Source organism: Tupaia chinensis, unplaced genomic scaffold (genome assembly GCF_000334495.1).
Source record: "Tupaia chinensis unplaced genomic scaffold, TupChi_1.0 Scaffold000439_1, whole genome shotgun sequence".
Lineage (NCBI taxonomy): Eukaryota > Metazoa > Chordata > Mammalia > Scandentia > Tupaiidae > Tupaia > Tupaia belangeri.
Genome location: NW_006159944.1, coordinates 783,572 through 800,247, shown reverse-complemented (window position 1 = coordinate 800,247; position 16,676 = coordinate 783,572). Strand labels below are relative to the sequence as shown.

At 42.0% G+C, this 16,676-nt stretch overlaps 1 protein-coding gene across 2 annotated transcripts in view; it reads right to left on the bottom strand.

The window, feature by feature from the left end:
* LONP2 (lon peptidase 2, peroxisomal) overlaps positions 1 to 16,676 on the bottom strand; it is a 110,842-nt gene that overhangs the window by 16,985 nt on the left and 77,181 nt on the right. For both annotated transcript variants that reach the window (XM_006155236.3, XM_027774487.1), the window contains one exon: positions 928 to 1,073. In XM_006155236.3, coding sequence (XP_006155298.1) covers positions 928 to 1,073 — 146 coding nt within the window. The remainder of the gene's footprint in view (positions 1 to 927; positions 1,074 to 16,676) is intronic.

Genomic DNA, 16,676 nt, shown 5'->3' with positions numbered 1-16,676 from the left:
TTCTCAATGCCCTCAGAAGTCACAGCCTCCTCCTTCTCTCCATCAACTGCCTCAGTTCGGGAGCCCAGGGGTTCTGTGAGGTACCATCAGGGGACAAAGATGTAAATAGGGCCAGACTGCAAGTGGTATAACCCTAAAGGAACTATTAAGAATACAACAAGGTCAACTGGGGTGTGGTGTTTAAGGCAGCTGGATCTCACATGACTGACCACACAGTTCAAGTCCTGGGTCCGGCAGCATGAGAAAGAGACTGGGTACATATGTATGGATGCCCAAAAGTCTCAAAAGGAGAGAAAAGTGGAGGAAAAGGGAAAGTGAGAAAGGAGGAGGAGGAGAGAAAGTGAAAAAGGAGGAGGAGGAGGGAAAGTGAGAAAGGAGGAGGAGGAGGGAAAGTGAGAAAGGAGGAAGAGAAAGGAAGAAGAGGAGGAGGTGGAGGAGGAGGGAAAGTGAGGGAGAAGGAGGAGAAAAATGCAACAACAGATTCCTGAAAGATGCCATCTGGGTCTGCACTAGCAGCAATCTGAAACTAGTTATGTTCATGTTTTTAGACATTTGTATCAGGTTGATTTTCCCCCCCCCCCTCCCCAATTTCCTTGGCAGCACAAACAAAACCCTTAATTAAAACTTTTATATTTTACATTTCCAAGTCAGAGACAGCCAGAGACATTGCTCTAAAATGGAGAGGGACAGCAGAGAGTAAGGTAAGGTGGGGTTTCTAAGAGACAGACAGGGCCAAGGTCTCTGGCCGCCTGCGACAGTCGAATTATCACAGTAAACACTAAGATCCAACGCCATACCCAAACCACGTCTCCAGTCTGAATACAAAATTCACCTCTGGAAAAACCCAATTCTTTAGTCTCCCCCCCATGGATGAAGCAACCACCAGAGTACACTGGTGGGTACGGACAAGGAAATGAGAATGATCACCTGCATCTCATACATCGGGGGCCCCAGGATGTCTTTCAGAGCGTGGAAATCAATCAAAATTGGCATTTCTGGTGGTAGGGCCAAGTCAGTAGTGTCACTGATAGATTCAGGTTTGGCATCTTCTAAGATGTGTTGTTCTCTGCAACCTAAGAGAGAAAAAATTATATTTATTTAGAAATCCTCATAGATTTGTAGATTTGAAATTCATTAGCAGTAATTATCAAACAGAAGTTAAATAATTCTTTAAAAAAAGTAGGAAATATTTGGCTCTTCCCTATCTCATTCCTAGACTTACTTTTCTTCTGCTTTGCCATAATCTTCTTGCACTATTTCATGAAGTATTCTGTACTAGAGTCAATCTTTATGACTTTTTTTTTGCATAATCCGTTCCTTCTGAAAGCTATTACTGCATATATTAACACACAGCAAAAAATAATTACAGTTACATAATAATTATAGTTATCTATACCTACTTGTATATTTATATATAATTTTTAGTCTTGCTATGAATCTTCCATTCTCATATCTCATAAAATTAAAAGATTTTTTTTTTTTTTACCAGCTCCTTTCCTTTAGAAAGTGATTACTGAATATGCCTAAGAGTTTAGACCCTAATTTTAGACTTTAACAATAACTGGAGAAATCACCCCCCAGGGGGGATGGTCACGCCGCAATCCCTTCTCCTCCATTCTCCTCTCGGAATCTTGGGCACGCACGCACACGCGCCCGGCGTGAGTTTTAAGCCACCGGGTCCGGGACATGAACCGCAGTCGACTATGTGGGAGTCCAGTGACATAGCCATTACGCTAACTGCTGGTTCCCAAGTTACATATTTTCATAATTATACCTCTGTAATGTTACTTGGTCTTTCAAGGTTTGTCTCGGTCATACCCTAGAAAGACTTCCTTGATCTTTCTAACTTCTCTTTTTTTTTTTTTTTTTTTTTTTTGGGGGAGTTTTTTTTTTAGGGGAACGCGGGGAGAAGTTTTTGCTATAGGGTACGTGCACTCGCCAGAAAGACAGACAGATGGAGAGATAGAAAGTGAGAAATCACCCTCTGGGGTAACGGCCATGCCACAATCCCTTCTCCTCCATTCCCCTCTTGGGATCTTGGGCACACACGCACACGTGCCCAGCATGAGTTTAAGCTATCGGGCCTGGGACTCAAACCATGGTCGACTACATGGGAGTCCAGCCACATAGCCATTACGCTAACTGCTGGTCCCTCTAACTTCTCTTATAGCACTTACTTGTTTCACAAAACCTAGCAGTTGCCAGGTTATTAGTTTCACAAAATCTACCAATTAATGGGAAATCTGCCATTTCCACGCAGTAGTGGGTGGAAATGGGAGATTCCCTGCCTGCTGTTGTATCTACAGTGCATTCTGAGAAGTGTCAATGGCCGAGTGTGAAAGCACTCCGGGGTGATCTGCTTAGTTACACGGAGATCTCAGAGCAGAGGAGAAAGCAGGTGTCACTGCTTAATTAAAATTAATGTACAGAAAGGAAAGCACTACCTGTCTAGGGCTACTGTACTCTGAAGACGCAAGGTAGGATGTACTCTGAAACTTCAGCCAATGCACAGAGGCTGCGAGTTTCTCAAGTTGGGGTGCTTTGTGACAGGCTCTTCAGAGATCTAATTACTGTTGCCAGCCTGTATTTCATTATCACAGGAGGAAGTAAAGCTGGAAGGGTGAAAGTCAATCCACAATTATGTAACCAGTGCTCTAAGACATCCAATCCCTTTCCACGTGTAGTACCAAAGTCAGTGCTCCGAGCTCCAAGGGAGCGGAGTCGGGGCAGAGCTATTTCTAATGCAACTAGACATTATAATATAGGAGATGGCCATTTAGGCACAGCAGCTGTGTTATTAAAAAAAAAAAAAATCAACGATCTCAGAATGAGTCTGCAATTAAAAATATTCCCTGATTGGGGCCAGCCAGTTGTTGGATTCCATATGGCCAACTGTGTGGTTCAAGTCCCAGATCCAGCAGCTTAAACCACACACTGGGTGCATGTGTGTGCATGCCCACAATAACAAGAGAGGAATGGAGGAGAAAGGACTGTGGCATGGCTAGCCCCCTAGGGGTGTGCTTTCTCACTTTTTCTCTCTATCCCCAGGAAGCATGCCCCATAGAAAAAATAAAAAATTTTCCTAATTAAGACACAAGTGTAGAGAATTAACATTTCAGTCAAGTAAATAGTGCCAGCTAACTGGGAGAGACCAGGTACCACTGGATAAAGAATCATCCTTTGAACTTTATGTAATGCAAAGAGTAAGGCAATGCTGGGTTTTCATAGAATATACACTTTGCAAACATGCAAAATAACATCTCCCAACGACGCTACTGAAGGAATGAAGCCCAGGGTATATTGGATCTTACTGAGTATTATGCACAAACAAGGGGAAAAACAAAAAAAGTGCCACCTCCCCACGTAACATGGCAAGTCCCACAGATTCTTTCCTTCTGCAGCTGTGTAGCTTTCTTCATCGATACCCCTCTTTTGCGCTTTACCATTTGTTAAAAGCCACTACCTAATATTTATTTGAAAACATGATTATTTCACTGAGAAACAAAGAAGTTTAAATTATAAATGCAATACACCACACTCTGGTTACCAAAATAAAGTAACTAATGAAGAAGTTTAAGAAAAGATAAAAGTGAATGTCAACAAAAAATGTGGTCTCAAACTTTGTGGGTTATGGAAAATATAAATGGTTCAACCTTCACGAAAGTCATTTGGCAATATACTGAAAACCTTCCAAATGTACATAATCTTACTTGGTGATCTTTATTTTTTAAATAATTATTTTTTATTTAACTTTTTTTATTTATTTTAATTTGGGCAGAGAGGGACAGAATGAGAGAGAGAGAAAGAGAGCGCGAGAGAGAAAGCAAGCTGCCAGGTCTGGGACTTGAACTGTGGTCAGCCATGTGGGAGTCTAGCATCCCTAACCACCACATCATCTGCTGGCCCCTCCGTGATCCTTTTTTTTTGCGCAGCAATTTATCCCGAAGGACATAAACACAAGTACAGGCAAAGGTTTATGCACAGACTACTCACCACAGCACTGTATAAAATAGCAAAAATTAGCTCTGATACAAATATCCACCATTCGGAACATTGCCATGTATGTGAATGAAATGGCACTGTCCAAAATGTTCATAGAAATTATTCCTGAGTTAGGAGATTAACATCACCTGGTATAGTCAATAAATGATTGTCTCAAATCCTGGTTCCGGCTTCCTTGATGCCTTGAACAAAGCTACTCTACCTCTTTGTATCTGGTTTTCTAGTCAGTACAAACAGAGTTGCTGGGAGAATTTAATAACGCCTAAAAGCCTTAATACATACAGATGAGAGGTATGAGCTATGTTGCTAACTCCCTTTTTATAGCAATATTTCCTTTAAAGACGGTTCACACTCAGATTTTCTTACTCCATAACCCCCTTTCATTACACAAAAACAAAGCACCTAATTCCACCCAGGGTCCCATAGACAAGGCTCTGACCACAATCACATGACTGATGGGAATCATGCACGTGTAAGAAAAAAGAAACAGATATTCAGATTCAAGACTGCCTTATGTTATACTACATAATACCATTATATTTCATGTAAATACTACCTACCAAATTCTCTTTTACACATAGTTTATAAACATATCCTTAAAAGTAATGAAGTGCTGCACGCAAGAATCTCTCAAAAAAAAAGTAATGAAGTGCTATTAAATGAGGTTGAAAAGAAAGGACATGAAAACATAAAATGGGTAGATGCTAGCCTGCTTCAACTTTTTTTTGGGGGGAAGAGGTTTTTGCTATAGGGTGTGTGCACTCGTCAGAAAGACAGAGAGAGACAGAGAGACAGAAAGCGAGAAATCACCCCCCAGGGGGCATGGCCACGCTGCAATCTCTTCTCCATTCTCCTCTCGGGATCTTGGGCACGCATGCACACGCGCCCGGCGTGAGTTTAAGCCACTGGATCCAGGACTTGAACTGCCATCGACTACATGGGAATCCAGCAACAGCCATTACGCCAACTGCTAGACCCTATTTATTTATTTATTTTTAGAGGTTTTTTCTATAGGGCGCGTGCGCTCACCAGAAAGGCAGAGAGAGACAGACAGAAAGCAAGAAATCATCCCCTGGGGGTATGGCCATGCTGCAATCCCTTCTCCATTCTTCTCTAGGGATCGTGGGCACGCATGCACACACACCTGGCGTGAGTTTAAGCCACTGGGTCTGGGACTTGGACCATGGTGGACTACATGGGAGTCCAACAACATAGTGATTAAGCTAACTATTTTTTTCACTTAAAAAAAATAAATTGTCTAAAAGTAGGGGAGAACTCTATTACTGATTTACTCTGTTAAGAGCTGTCTCCCAGCTCTTCCTTCACAGGCATTTCCAGCCTGTTATGAGTGTAACTCAGGACATGGCCAAGAAGGTCAGGGCACGCTGCAGCAGAAGACATTAAATCAGCACCAGACCTCAAGTAGAGCCAGCAATGGCCACGCAGTGAGGCACAGAGGAGTGAGGGGCCAGCATGCTCCCCAAGGAGTGAAGCCGCACTCTAGAGTTGACGTCATGATGGCTACTCTGAGAGGAAACCGGACAGGAGCAAGGACTGGGCTTTTCCTAAGCAGCTCTCACTGGGAGCAATAAGGGTTCTTCCCGAACCATTTACCCAGCTCTGCTTTTACTGAAATGTCCCCAAGAGCCAGAGTCATTATGGAAAATGGGGAAGAGGAAAGCACAGAAAGCAGAGGGAAGGAGAAAGGACAGGGAGGTGTAATACCTCAGGAAACTCTAGTAGTCTCTGAAAAAAAAAGTCATTTTTTTAAAAAATCTTGCAGCAAAGTGGTGTCTCTTTGGTGGCACAAAGGTCAAAATGTGATATTCTGTGAGACTGACCCATATGAGAAGATTCTGGGTTCATGTTTGTAGAACTAACTTTCTTTCTTTTTTTGAAAAGAATTTTTTATTTTATTTATTCATTCATTTTAACTTGATGAGAGAGAGAGAGAGAGAGAGAGAGAGAGAGAGAGAGAAAGTGAGAAAGTGAGCCGCTAGGTCTGGGGACTTGAACCATGGTTGGCCATGTAGGAGTGTCAACATCTTAACCACCACACCACCTGCTGGTCCCTTGTTTGTAGAACGTTCTACAAACAGTATACTAGGCACAGATATAGCCATGAACTGAGGCTGGCAGAGACTGGGGGTGGATTATGGCATCAGGACCCTATTAGGGATGCTATCTTTATCTCTTTTGCTCATGGAATAAATAATCTTAAAAAAAAAAAAAAAGGTATATCTCGGCAGGTGATCCAACCAATGGCAAGTAGCAGAGAGGCAAGGAATGTGAAAAACTCAGCCTCAGCCCAGTTGCATCAGTGGCTGGTTGACTCTGCTACTCAGCATAGCTGGAAGTCCTAGGTTCAATTCCCTGCCCACTCTAAAAGCTGGGTGTGGTGGCTTATGCCTGTAATCCCAGCTACTGGAGGTGGGGCAATGGTAGGATTGCAATATATGCAAGATTCTATCAAAAATAAAAAAACAAAAAACCAAAAAAACTAACATGGATATCAATTCTCCAGAATGCAGCTGAAGCTGAAATCTGTCTAACCACAGCCATCCTTAAGGTTTCTGTAATCACCTTTACTAAGATGGAAAATTTTAGTTTAGCCTTCAAGCCAGTCTCCCTAGTTTAGAATCTTAACTCTGGCATTTACTAGCTGTGAACCTTGAGTAAGTTATTTAATCATCTTTGCCTTATTTTCTCATATCTGTAAAATAAACCTAAGAAAGAATACTTCTCATAAGGTCGTTAGAGGATTAAATAAGTAAATACATACCAAATGCTTAGAATTGAATCTGGCCAACAGAGTAGGAACTTTATAAATGACAATTATTATTCTAGCTAGGATAATCACAATACCTTACCACTCTGGTTTCCCTGCTTAGTTTTCCCAGTATCCATTTTACTTACTACTTGTAAATGAATCTTTCTAAATCACTGTTCTAATTACATCACTTCCAGACTCAAACATCTTTTGAGTTTTTCACAACAAATTAAGCAAATTTCTTTTTTTCTTTAAAGAAACATTTATTTATTATAAGAGAGATTTTTGCTATAGGGCATGTGCACTTGCTGGAGAGACCACCCTGGGGGGGTGGTCATGCTGCAATCCCTTTTGCATTCTCCTCTCGGGATTTTGGGCACAAATGCACATGTACCCAGCGTAAGTTTTAAGTCTCCAGGTCTGAGACTTGAACCGCCGTCGACTACATGGGAGTCAGTGATGTAATAACCATTATGCCATCTGCTGGTCCCCAAATTAAGCAAATTTCTACCTCTTAAAAGTTTATTTCAAGATTTACCACAATATAGTGCCAAAGTACCTTTTCTAATCCTAGTTTCCACTATTTTAGAATGCCTTTTAGTCTGAAAGAGTAACCGCCATCCAGACAGCTAACACTTATGAAGCACTTGGATAAGACACGGGTAAAATGAGTCAGACTAGATGAACTTTACTCTCCCCATTCTACTCACCACAGTGCCTTACAGAGGGTGAGCAATTATGGTCTCTTACATTAGACTGAATTTGGGTTACGTGATAAACTTTATAACGTCTATGGACAAATGATAAATGACCAAAACATTTATTTAATTTGCCAAAAAATTGCCAAGTTTTATTTTTTAAACAGTTTTTATAAAGTAAACAGTTTTAATCAGTGAAAATTAATTATGTAATAAAAATATTTCTGAATAAAAATGTGAGACAGTGTAATGGTTACATTGCTCTACTCTCATGTAGTTGACTGTGGTTCAAGTCCCGGACCCAGAAGCTTAAAACTCATGGTGGACATATGTGCACGTGTGCCCAAGATCCTGAGAGGAGAATGGAGAAGGGATTGCGGTATGGCCATCCCTCCTGGGGGGGGGGTGATTTCTCGCTTTCTGTCTCTCTCTCTCTGGTGAGCACATGTGCCCAATGGCAAAAATCTCAACAACAACAACAAACAAATTGGGAGGGGGCCAGCTGGTAATATGGCAGTTAAAGTGCTGGACTCCCACGTGGCCAACTGCACTTTGAGATCCAGACCTGGTGACTTGCTTTCACCCTTATTCATTCTCTCTCTCTCTCTCTGGTGAGTGCCTACAGCAAATTAGAAAATAATAATAATAAATAAAATTAAATTTAAAAAATTATTTTAAAAATTGCTTTGAAAAATCAGATTTTTTTTTTTCTTGAGTAAATCCCATCAGTGGATTCCTCAATTGTGAAGTAGGAGCAAAATGGCACTTAAGTGTACTTCTATCAGGGCACAGAAGATGTGCTCAGGGTATAAACAATAAGTGGGCAGAGAGGTCACCCATGAACCAAGGAGGGAGAATACTGTTTCCACCTCGACTCTTCAGCATACATGAATACACAAGGATCAGCCCTGCTTAAGCTTGCAGAGAAAGATACATACATACATACACACACGCACACACACATATATACACACGCACACATACATATATATATATGTATAAATATGTCTAACTGAAGATAGAGAGCTTGTTTGGAGGTTCTAGCAGGGGAGCACAGCTATTCATATACCCTTGACCGAAGAACGGTCCTCCTCTATCAGGGTTGGTCGTCCTGTTCAACCAAGCACACAGCTTCAGGAAGGATGCACATGGAGTGGTGAGGGAGGAAGGGGACACCTGTCTAGCCAGCCAGATCAGCCGAATCAACCTGGCGATCAATGGGGTGACAGATGTTGCAGCCAGATCACCCTCACATCCTATAGCTGAAGGTAGAAAAACATTTTTTTTTAAAATAGTTGCGCTTACTTTAAAGAGTGAGATGAGATCTGAGAATTATGAGTTACTTTATTATTCTTTATTATTCTATGGGCCAGATGGGGGCCCAGTGGTAAGGCAAACGAGCACACATAGGAAGGTCCCCAGTGTGGATCCCAGGCCCCCCACAGGTAAGTGCCTGTAATCTCGGTGGGCTGACTGAAGATGGGGATCGATCATGGTTTAAGAATCCTATTGGGGCTGTCTGTTTCTACCAATAAGTAAGAATATGTTAAAAAAATGTAGTAGAAATATGTGCCTCAAAATTAAATTGACATAGATATGATGCATCAGAGAATGCATTATAGACAAGGTATCATAGATATAATGCATCATGGGAAGGCAGAAAGGGGAAAGCAAAGCGTCTTTTTATTTTTTAAGACTTATTTATTTATTCATTCATTCATTTTAATTTGATGAGAGAGAGAGAGAGAGGGAGAGAGAGGATAGCGAGAAAGCAAGCCACCAGATCCGGGATTTGAACCATGGTCGACCATGTGGGAGTGTCCAGTGCCTTAACCACCACACCACCTACTGGTCCCCAAAACAAAGCATTTTAAATAAAAAAATTAGGGACCAGTAGGTGGCACGGTGGTTAAGGTGCTGGATTTCCACATCGCTGGCTCCATGGTTCGAGTTACAGACCCAAAGGCTTGAAGATCATGTCAGCGGTATGTGCATGTGTGCCCCAAACTGTGAGAGGAGACTGGAAGAGAAGGGCCTGCGGTATGGCCATCTCCCCTGCAGGAGCGACTTCTCACTTTCCCTCTGTTTCTCTCTCGTAAGTGTATGGACCCTGGGGCGAAACTTTAAAAAAAAATTAGAACAACTTTAATTTCCAACTATATAACTTGTGCTGTCAGTTTCAGGTTAATCTTTTCTAGAAGACGGTCTTGCCAGCCGTAGGAAGTGTGCAAAATGCAACTAAAGTTCCAGTTCCTGGCCAGGGCTCCCAAGGCATTTGGGCTTGCATAGTTTCAATTTTTTTTTTCCCTTTCTCTTTAAAGGAACTCACTACAATAGAGAAATCTATGAATCAAAAGTCCAGAAGAGCCTTCATGCTGGCAATAAATAATAATTGATTTCCTTTCTGCCAATATTTCTTGAATTTTACATTAACATCACTAAAAGATTTTCTCTCAAGTTTACCTACTGAACATTTCTATACAATAACCACCGAGATGCAAATGGAAGTTATGATTGTGAATCACTTTTCAATTTTAGTAGCAGTTATTTATTTATGAAGATAAAGAGCAAATCAGCAATATTTTTCCATTCAAATGAGTTTCAAAATGTAAGCAAACAACCTTTTTGTCTCAATTAAATAAAAACAATTTTTAAAAGCTATAAAACCTTGGGAACCAGCAGTTAGCGTAATGGCTATGTCGCTGGACTCCCACGTAGTCGACCGCGGTTCGTGTCCCAGACCCGGTGGCTTAAAACTCACACTAGGCGCGTGTGCGTGCGTGCCCAAGATCCCAAGAGGAGAATGGAGGAGAAGGGATTGCGGAGTGACCATCCCCCCTGGGGGGTGATTTCTCGCTTTCTGTCTCTATGTCTCTCTCTGTCTGTCTGGCGAGCGCACGCGCCCTACAGTAAAAATCTCTCCAAAAAAAAAAACAAAAACCTATAATAAGTATCCCAATGCTTTCTATGACCAATTTAGTACCTCTACAGACTTTAACAAGCATTTATCCCACATTTTAAAGTTATTTGTTTATGTATTTTCCTCCCCCAATAGATTACACATAATATTACTAAGGGTGTTGTCTCTTATTCAGTATCCCAGAATCCAATTTTAAACCTGCATACAGTAAGTATTCGGTAAGTGCTAGCTGACTCATCAACGGAATGAATCAATATATACAAAGCCAAAGATAGGGAATCCTATCTATAGCATCAGAGAAGGGAAGCTTGTATTCCTCTTTCTCAGTGGGTTTTTCTGTATAGCCTCATTTCTTTGAATTAGAAATTCATGAATTATTTAGAAATGTTTGTTATATGGTGCATGTGCTCACCAGAGAGATGGAGACAGAGAGACAGAAAGCAATAGATGACCCCCTGGGGAGAAGGCCATGCTGCATCCCTCCTCCTCCATTCTTCCCTCAGGATTTTGGACATGCAGGCACTCGTGCCTGGTGTGAGTTTCAAGCTGCCAGGTCCAGACCTTAAACCGTGGTTGGCCATGTGGGAGTCCAGTGCCTTAATCACTATGCCACCTGCAGGACCCTCACAGATATAGAGAGACAGACAGACAGACAGACAGACACACACACAGACACACACACACACACACACACACACACACACACACACACATTTTTATGATGCTAAAGCCATCCAGAAAGGAGGATAAGACCTTTAGGCTTGAGGATTTTATATGTGACTGAAACCAAGTAACAGAAAAATTCTTAATGATTCTAACTTCATTAAAATAGTTAACAAAGTAGCATTTAAAACCAAATATGAACATCAACAACATCCCCGTTAAAAGGTGACAAATGAAAGTTGTTTCAATTGTTGCTAAAGTATCATTCATTAGCTTGTGGGTCTTACTGTTTTTTTTTTTTTTTTCCCCAAAAAGCCCATCCAAGAGAATAATATAACTTTTTTTAAAAAAGTTTATTTCATTCATTCATGGGAGTATAAAGACAAAGACACATGTACATAGACAGAGAAAGGAAGAGAGCAAGAGAGGGAGGGAGAGAAAGTCGCATCTTCAAGAAGGTCTCATTTGGCAACACCCCACCTCTTCCCCCCTCCCCGCTCCCCAGCAGCCTTCCCAGCCAGCCAGGATAATGAGTGTGTGTGCCCAGTGTGTACGGCATTTTTTTTTCTTTTAGTTTTGGGTGGTGTGTGTTCATCAAAGAGAGATAGAGACTGAGAAAGAGAGAGAGAGAGTGAGAAATGATCCCCTCAGCGGGGTTGGCCATGCCACAATCTCTTCTCCTCTCAGGATTGGGCCCACATGCACATGTGCCTGGCAGTCATCAAATCTGGGACTTGAACTACACAGTCAGCCATGTGGGATCTAGTGCCTTAACCACCACACCACCTGCTAGCCCCTGGCGTGTACAGGTTGAATGAAGAATCGAACTCATGATCTTTACATGGATCCAGCATTGTTTGTGCAGCATGCATTACTGCTGTGCTACCAAGCTGGCCTTTCTTTCTTCTTTCTTTTTTTTACCCCCAAAGATTTCTTTCTTTCAGAAGAGAAGGCAGAGAATGACAGAGAGAAAGAAAAACACCCTCCATAGGATCCTACGCTGCAATCCTTCCACTAGTCTTCCTACCCAGCTAGGGTCACAGCATGAGAGCTTGTCGTGTATAGGTTGACCTGGGAACCGAACCCTGATCCTCTATGTGACCTCCATTATTGCAGATCAATGCAGTATTGCTGTGCCACCACAGAGCTTGTCGTGTATAGGTTGACCTGGGAACTGAACCCTGATCCTCTACGTGACCTCCATTATTGCAGATCAATGCAGTTTTGCTGTGCCACCATAGATGAGCCAAGAGTAATTAATGATGCTTAACTATGTCTGTAGCACATAAATTTCCACTCTCTGTTAACAACCTAAATCACAGGTTTTCTTTAGAAGTCTACACAAATGATTTCAACTCTGGGAAATGGCAATTGTATTAAAAGAAATAAAATGTACAATTTTTTTTTTTTTCCTCCACAGGGTACATGCGCTTGTCAGAGACAGTGAGAGAGAGAAAGAGAGAAAGACAGGGAAAGTGAAAAAGCAGCCTGCATGGGAGATGGCCGTGCTGCAATCCTTTCTCCTCGGGATTTTGGGCATGCATGCACGCATGCCCGGAATGTTTTTCTTTTTCTTTTTTTTTGGAGAGGTTTTTACTATAGGGCGCGTGTGCTCACCCGAAAGACAGAGACAGACAGAGCAGTTTTTTACTATGCTAACTGCTGGTCCCTCCCGGAATGTTTTTCAAGCCACCGAGTCTGGGACTTGAACCATGCTGGTGGCCATGTGGGATCCAGTCAACTTAACCTCTATGCCATCTGCTGGCCAAAACTTTAAGCACACACACACAAAAGTAGGCATCAGCCTCAAAGTGGCCCTCAAATGTCCTGTCCCCACCTCCTAGCAGTCACATCCTAATAAAGTTAGTCTCCTCTCACATTGTACTAGGCACGGTCTGTGTCACCAACAGAACATGGCAACAGTTACAGTCATAAAGGACTGCAGCTTGAGTCCAAGGCTCTGTCTGTCTCTCCCTTCTCCCCTCCTCCTTCATATCCCTCCCCCTGGAGGAAGCTGGCTGCCATGTTCTGAGCCCAGGGAGAGGCCCATGTGGTGAGAAACTGAAATCCAGCCAACATTCTGCAAAGAACTGAGGTCAGCTCACAACCATGCTAAGTGCGCCTGGCAGCAGATTCTCCCTGGGCTGAGCTTTCAGTTGGCTGACAGCTTGACTGTAACCTCATGAGAGGTCTTGAGTCAGAACTATGTAACTAAGCTGCCCCTGAATTTCTGAGCCACAGAAACTGTAGATGATAGATATTTTTTTTATAAATGCTTTAATCTGCTGAATTTGGGGGATTTGTTACAGAGCAAGAGGTAAGTAAGTAACGTAAGATCCTAAAGCTAGAGACAGATCTGCAAGTAGAAGGTTGCTCCAAAAAGACAAAGGACAGGACTTTGGCAGAAAGTTACAAAAAAGCACAACAGTTAACTTCCTAAAAAAATGATATATAGCATTTTCCAGTAACGTAAGGAACGTACTCATGGAAGTGGGCAAGAGAATAAATACGCGTTAGATCTGGAGAAGATTAGTTAAAAAAAAAAAAGCTAGCTAAAAAGATCAAAAGGATTTGATTCTCCTGCAGGATAACTTCCTGCTTTGGTTAGGAAGGAGCCATGTTTAAAAATAACCAGCATACAGCATGCTTAGAGCTTGAGAAGTCAATGGCAGGAAGCCCCAACAAAGGCCTCTGAAAGCAGCTCAGGAGAAGACCAAACGCCCTTGGAGGACTGAGTGCTGAGAAAGGCTAAGAGGAAAGCTGGTGAGTGGAGACAGCGAGTGGGACAGGAAGTGGCTGGAGCACAATGAGCGAAGGGGCAGACACACACCTGTTAGCAGGTGGCCCTTCTCTATGGCATTCCAACCCCTTGGTACTAAGTGTACTTGCCTAAGTGGCAGGGTATCTTTTCCCCACTACTCTCGCCAGCAGTCCAGAGTGCGGTGACTGGGAGAAGTCAATAAATAAGGAGAATCACTGCTATGAGATCCAAATCTTTTATTTGGATGCATTATTCATTATGAAGCTGTCTGGAAAGGATTTATCAAGGAACTAAAAACAGAGTATTTACCTTCTCCCACCACATTAAGTTGATTTCTTTGTCCTGCGTAAGGGAAACATACCAGAGAAATAAGAGTAGACTTCAAGAAGTTCATGGAAAATCAATTAAAATACACATTTATTTTAGTATAGAATTTTTAAAAATCCATGCACAGCTCTTTCATAATGCACATTTTTCCATAAACTTTTTGAGTCAAAATGCAACTTAGGCAAAATGGGATCCAGACTGAACTACGGAAATTGTCAGAGAGACAGATTTGTGGTCTAGCCACCCCAGTGTTTTGTGGTCTTGCAGGGAGATCGGGAAATCCATCATGAGAGGACAGGCCTGTCTTCACTGACATCAAATCTTATTGACTATGACTCATACCATCCAACCACTAACCCTTTTTCCAATTTACAGCTTCTATGTTCCTAGGGACTGGGAAATAGTGAAGTTTATAAAGACGTGTTTGTTAACTGAGTCAAACAGGCAAGGCATTGTGTTTAGTGGGGAATGTTGCAAAGGGATTTATGAATCGAATCAAGGTCAAGTTTGATGGCTTCCTAAGATCCTATTCCTGGGTAAGCTAGTGGCATGCCAGTTGGTGGCATGGTGGTTAAGCCAGCTAGATCCCATATGGCTGACTGTGTAGTTTGAGTCCCAAACCGGATGGCTTGAAAAACATGCTGGGTCTGCGTGCATTCATACCCAAAATCTTGACAGGAGAAACAGAAGAGAAAGGACTGTGGTGTGACCATCCCGCACAAGGGGGAAGGGGGGGTGGGAATGTGCTTTGTCACTTTCTCTCCTTTCTCTCTCCCTCTCTCTGGCAAGTAACATGCCCTCTAACAAATGAAAACAAAACAAGATCCTATTCAAATAAGATTTTTGTCATAGTTACATGACAAGTGGTGGCCTAAAGCTACAAAACAGGTTAGATTTTTTATTTTCTTCTTTACTTTGGGACATAGAATCTGTCTGTCTGTCTGTCTATCTATCTACTTCAAGCGGATATTATAAAAGTTAAAAAATATATCTGAGATGAATTCCATGAAGTCTTATAAAATTTATAAAAGTTAAAAAATATATCTGAGATGAAGAATTCCATTAAGTCTTATAGAAGACTAGAAATAGAAGAAGACAGCAACGACGAACTGAAATATAGGGTAAGAGGAAATACCTCAACTGAATTAAAGAGAAAAATGAATTAAAGAATATAACAGGGGATAAGAGGTGGTTAAAAGGTTTATTTTTAGAGATCCAGAAGGGGAAGAAAAAGAACGGGAAGAATATTTGAAGAGATAATGGCCAAAAAGTTTCTAAAGCTGATGGAAGAGTTTCTACGACTTCAAGAAGGTCAGTGCTACAGTTTTGAATCTTTGACCCTTTCAAAATGCATTTAATTGCCATTATGACAATACGAGCCAGTAGGACCTTTATGAGATGACTAGGCCACGAAGTCTTTGCTCTCATGGGTGGGACTCATGCTGTTATAGAAGTGCAAGTTCAGGGCCCCCATCTCTTTCTTTGTCCTTCCGCCATAAGGTGCTTTCTGCCACACGATGACCCAGCAAGTAGACCCTTGCCAGATGCCAGTACCTTGATATTGGACTTCCCAGCCTTTAGAACTATGAGCCAACAGAAAACTGAACGCCCCCAAAGAACTGAATGCTGAGAAAGGCGAAGAGAAGAGCGGGTAAGTATGGACAGAGTTCATTATACGTTATCTAGTGGTATTCTATTACAGCAGCATGAAATGAGCTAAGACAGTAAGCATGTTCCCAAGCAGAATAGACATAAAGAAGATCACACCAAGCCACACGATACTCTATTTGATGTGTCTGTTAACAGAGCAGAACAGGTGGAGAGAGGGGAAGTGAGAAAGTACCCCCTGGGGGATGGGCACACCACTATCCCTTCTCCTCTACTTTCCTCACAGGATTTTGGGCACACATGCCTGGCATATTTTTGAAGTCAAAGGATCTGGGCCTCGAACTGTGCCATCAACCATGTGGGATCCCGCTGCCTTAATTACCACACTATTTGGCTGGCCCTATAAGCACTACTCGTATTTAGTGCTTCTAGGAGGTCTTAGTACATTTGGGAAGAGCTGAAATAAAAGGCATAATGATTGGAAAGGGAGAGGTAAAAGCTGACATCTGCATTTCTGATGACAGAACAGTGAATGCAGAAAATCCAAAAGCATCTACAAACAGGGCTGGTTCCAGAGCCTAATTGTTAAGGGAGTCAGATCCAACACGGTTCAAGTTCTGGTCTCTAGCTTTCTTTATTGTAAGAATAAAATATATAATACATATTTTGTATGTGCTAATTAACTGCTTATGTTATTTGTAAGGCTTCTGGTCGATGGTAGTCTATTATTAAAGTTTTGGGGGAATTAAAAAGTATGCACAGGGGCCAGCTGGTGGTTAAGGTGCTGGACTCTCACATGGCCAACAGTGGTTCAAGTCTCAGACCTGGTGACTTGAAAATCACGTTGGGCACATCTGTGTGCATGTCCAAAATCCCAAGAGAAGAATGGAGGAAAAGAGACTGTGGTATGGCCATTGCCCCTGGGGG